The 4807-nt window shown below is 43.3% G+C and overlaps 1 protein-coding gene across 1 annotated transcript; it reads right to left on the reverse strand.

Annotated features, from left to right (window-relative positions):
• Nucleotides 1-56: 56 nt before the first annotated feature.
• Nucleotides 57-4031, reverse strand: LOC105570858 (Golgi reassembly-stacking protein 2). The gene is made up of 5 exons (XM_012028308.1): nt 3796-4031; nt 876-956; nt 577-780; nt 277-494; nt 57-177 (listed from the first exon to the last, which is right to left on the reverse strand). Exons 1-5 carry the CDS (start codon nt 3856-3858, stop codon nt 72-74), a joined length of 672 nt encoding a protein of 223 aa, XP_011883698.1. The 5' UTR covers nt 3859-4031; the 3' UTR covers nt 57-71.
• Nucleotides 4032-4807: the final 776 nt, after the last annotated feature.

Raw genomic sequence — 4807 nt, forward strand, 5'->3', positions numbered from 1 at the left:
GAGAAACTTGTAAAGCTATCCATTACAGTGCTATCATGCATACAGATTTTTTCAGACTATTCAGCACAATGTTACACAATGCAATCTTTTACCACATATGAATTGGTAGGTTTCTGTTCCGGCACGCTCCTGACAGGTATTCTGTGTAGATATCCATATCCGATTCCGCACCCTAAGCTGTTGCAAAAAATAAAGGTAGAATAATTTAACGTCCGCGCGCCGAGATGTTAACTGGCGACCACCGGATCCGAAACGCCACGCGAAAAAGCTCCGTACCTTCCTTCCCCGCCCCAGGTGTTATTGGGCGTGATGGTCACCTCTCTGCAGGAGTCATCCTTGGTATTATATACATATAGCTTGAGGGGACGCGATTCGTGCGCCTCTATTAAGGTAAATAAATCTTCGCTTTCGTGGAGAACGGAGTCCGCGCCGATAATGTAATCGGTGAACGGCCGTAGACCGGCCAACTCGGCGGGTGACGACGGATGTACTTCCTGTAAATTTAAGTATCGGCGTTTCTCTGATAACTCCCTGTGCAAAATTAATCCGGCGTCTGTATATAAGCTTCGTACTCACGAGCACATGCCAAACGTTCTCGTTGGCGCCCTCGAACGAACAGAAACGTATACTGACACCCAATAAACCCTGTCCACCCCATGTCATACTCGGGACGATTTTTGTCCGTCTTACGGACTGTGTTTTACTACTGTACACTGTGATTGTTAGTTCCTTATTTACACCAACCTTCAGGAGCTCCTTCAGAGTGTCGTTATCTTGGTCCTACGGCAAAACATGTAACATTTTTTATTGGAGATTAACGCAACCGCGTGTGAAATGTGTATCTCCATCGGAGTAGGAGGCGCAAGTAAACATACCAGGCGAGTATTCCCAATTGCTACTATAAAATCGAAAAATGCCTCGAGTCCTGCTTGCTGCCCGGGAGAACCTTCCTGAACCTGCAAAAGGACACAGGGCATCAATTACATTTGAATGCCAGGCAGGACGTACTTAATGTAGAGGAAAGTCCTCTGTTATGACATAGGATTCTAATGCGAGACAGTGGGTTTTCAACGTTCAAATCCAATCGCGAATCTCTTTTCGTAACGATTACACGATCTAACGATCGATTTTCCATTGAACAGATTTCACGCCAAGGGCAATAAATTTTATGGTGGATTTCCTCTATATTTAATAGTTTTTTTTTATTTTTAGCAAAGTCTCCTCATATCAGCAATTGGCAAATTAAATTGAATGTACCAACACGAATTGTCCGCAACTAAAACATAATATACGCAAGATGTTATAATTTATGTTTACACTGATCATTCTTGAGCCTCTCGTCCATTTCTGGATAGCAAAATCGTAAATGTAATCCACCATTGCGTCACGTTTAATCCAAACTAATGAAATAACATACGAGTAAACGGTCAGAGACTGATAACACATCTTAATGTACACGTATTTCTTGTATATAGTGTTATAAAATGCCACTTAATGCGTTTAATACAAAAATGCTTCAATATGATACACAGGACTAAATAATATAAAATTATTAAATTATATCATTATACAAATTTAAAAAACTCGTGACAATGATAACGGAAACAATGTTACGGCGGCGAATGCGAGTCTAGCGCTGTCGGTGGTGCGCAAAAATAAAATAAAAATTCAGTCAAAGGTTAAAAAGGGACCGAAACGTATAATACATATATAATAACTTCGCCACCGTAGCATTGTTTCCGTTATTACATCATTATAAATATTAAAATTGTTAAACCGGTTACGAAAAGAAATTCGCAACCTTTACAGATATTTCAACCCTACAGACGAAATTTTTGGTAGGTGTAGAAGTAGTTGGAGATGAAAATGACGAAGAAAGCAAATTCTCAACTTTTATAGGTTCTTCTGCAATAACTTTGTCTTCGGTACTGTTTTTCTTTTCTGACTCTGAAGGTTCACTGCAGGGTGCCTCGCGCAAAGAATCCATAATGCCATGTCTCGTTTTAAAACGCTTCAGCCAATGATAAGTATCCTTGATGACGACGAGCCTTACTAGTTTATTTAATTACGCGGACGTGAACAGTGTGGCGATCGTGGCGCAGAGGATTGTGCGCTGGTCTGGTAATCCGAAGACCCGGGTTCAAAACCAAACAAAAACGTTGGTTTTTCGTTCGATCGCCACACAGCGAAGTGGATATAGAGAGAGGTGTTATAAGAGGCTTGATACTGAGTCTCTGATCTGAGAAATAAAAAACGCTTGAAACGTTGGACAAACGCAAAATTAGATAAAAGCTCTGTATAAGTGGTATAATCAACAAAGATCCTGTTGTACATTAATACCACTGGATCTTTGTTGATTATACCACTTATACAGAGCTTTTATCTAATTTTGCGTTTGTCCAACGTTTCAAGCGTTTTTTTATTTCTTATTGTAGAAGCATTTAATAAGATAGTAAGGCTCGTATGTGTTAAACACAAATTTCAAAGAATTTAAAGGACTCAGAGCCGTGACAGGGTGGTAGTGTCTAAATATTCTATTCTAAATTTATTGCGAAAAAATATCATCAATATTTAGACACTACCAACCCTGTCACGGCTCCGAGTCCTTTAAATTCTTTGAAATTTGTGTTTAACACATACGAGCCTTACTAATTTATTTAATTACGCGGACGTGAACAGTGTGGCGATCGTGGCGCAGAGGATTGTGCGCTGGTCTGGTAATCCGAAGACCCGGGTCCAAAACCAAACAAAACGTTGTTGGTTTTTCGTTCGATCGCCACATAGCGAAGTGGATATAGAGAGAGGTGTTATAAGAGGTTTGGGCACGTTCCTTCAAAAACGCCTTGTAACCCTAAGGGGAATCAATAAAATGTACTAGTACGCGGACGTGAAAAAGCGTTTCTTACTTTCATTTAATTATTTGTGTTGAAATAAACTTTTCTAATTTGAGCTTTGATTGGTGTACACAATGGGTGTACACAAACGTACTGTCTTGAATATCAGGAAATCAATAAACTTTATTATACCAAATAAACTCTTCTAATTTGGGCTCTGATTTCCTGATATTGAACACCGTACGTTTGTGTACACCAATCAAAGCCCAAATTAGAAAAGTTTATTTCAACACACAAATAATTAAATGAAAGTAAGAAACGCTTTTTCACGTCCGCGTACTAGTACATTTTATTGATTCCCCTTAGGGTTACAAGGCGTTTTTGAAGGAACGTGCCCAAACCTCTTATAACACCTCTCTCTATATCCACTTCGCTATGTGGCGATCGAACGAAAAACCAGCAACGTTTTGTTTGGTTTTGAACCCGGGTCTTCGGATTACCAGACCAGCGCACAATCCTCGTACTCGACTCCAAACGGACTCCGATATGTCTATGATTCCAGATCGGGGGTAGAGGAAAAAGAGCGAGATACAAGACACCCAACGCAAGAGGAACAAATGTCACGTCTCACGTTTTGACTGGGGCAAAGCTTCGAGTTTGAGTACCGTTTCGCGGAGAGTTGTCGGGGGACGAATTAAAGATTCTGGGCCAACTTCCGCGGCGTACAACAACAAAGATCAAGGGATGACAGGCCGCGGATGACACCACTGGTGGCCCAATATGTTGAATTTACGGGCGAATCGGGTCACGCGGAGCGGCTTGAATTTTGGTGGATACGCGGGCGCCACTCGGGTGTAATTTGCCGCAACTCCCGTGGTTATTCCCCGCGACATTCGTGCGCGAACGACTTTGAATGGGCGAGCGATATCCCAGGGTGTTGCTCTTGACAGGTCCACCTTACCCTCAATACGTGGTAACCTTCCGTACCGCCTCCCGGTATCTCCACGCTTTGGGATGACCCCATGCCTGCTGCGAGCTTCTTAGGTCACTCGGGACAAGCAGGTGAAAGACATTAAACCAATTGTCGATCTCGGCGGCCTCGGCGAGATCGCTCAAACGGCAAAAATACGTGGCACGGCTCTTGTAACGCAGACCGTGGGTGACGTCACGACGGCCATGCGGCACGGTCTGGTGACATTGGATTTGTGCAACGTCAGGCCACCGAATAGTCCTAGCGGTTCTGTCTACAATGGTCGTAGTCGTAAGAATAATCGACTGCGATTGGTCAATTCAGTCAGACGCATAAGAATTGGCCAATCGCAGTCGATTATTCTTACGACTACGACTGCGACTCACATTGTAGACCACGCATAATATTTCTTTAATAATAATGGATGCTTTCAGCGCCAATAGCGGCCCGCGAACGTACCTTCCTTACGTTGGACGTTGAATTGGGGGATTCAAATCGCTTCGGGACGTTATTCCAGCGGGACGTCGCGACAGCGTGATTCCGAGGAGCGAGGACAATTATCGCGTTTCGCTGAGTTTTCAAGGCGTAGATAACGTAAGCGGCCACTTCCACTCACTTGTCAAAGCAAAGCGTCAGAGGTCTGGGAGACCGGTACGGGGATTCTGTAACTTGCTGCAGATGGTTTTCGGTATTGTCGACTAGCAACAACCCGTGAAAGCCGCGCTCTTTTTCGAGAATCGCCCTTGCCGTATTGTCCGGCTGATGGGCAGAGGACAATCCGTAAAGTGATTAAGACTATCTCAAGACGTAGGCCCGGTCTTACGAGTCGTTAGTCAGAAGTCGGAACTGTACGTCGGTTCTTTTGCTGTCACCCGGAAAGAAAAAGAATTGACATATACGTAGTTCCGACTTTTGACTAACGACACGTTGTAGACCAGACCGTAGACGTGAAGGCTGGTCTACAATACATGGAGTAAGCTGGAGTAAGCTGGAGTAAGGAGTA

The sequence above is a fragment of the Vollenhovia emeryi genome, unplaced genomic scaffold (genome assembly GCF_000949405.1).
Source record: "Vollenhovia emeryi isolate VEMERY1.0 unplaced genomic scaffold, V.emery_V1.0 DF941682.1, whole genome shotgun sequence".
NCBI lineage: Eukaryota > Metazoa > Arthropoda > Insecta > Hymenoptera > Formicidae > Vollenhovia > Vollenhovia emeryi.

Coding starts and splice junctions, on each gene's coding strand:
- LOC105570858 (XM_012028308.1), bottom strand. CDS start 3,858: ATGGGGTCATCCCAAAGCGTGGAGATACCGGGAGGCGGTACGGAAGGT. Junction 957..3,795: donor AAGGTTACCACGTATTGAGG/GTAAGGTGGACC, acceptor GTCCTTTTGCAG/GTTCAGGAAGGTTCTCCCGG. Junction 781..875: donor CAATTGGGAATACTCGCCTG/GTATGTTTACTT, acceptor GTTTTGCCGTAG/GACCAAGATAACGACACTCT.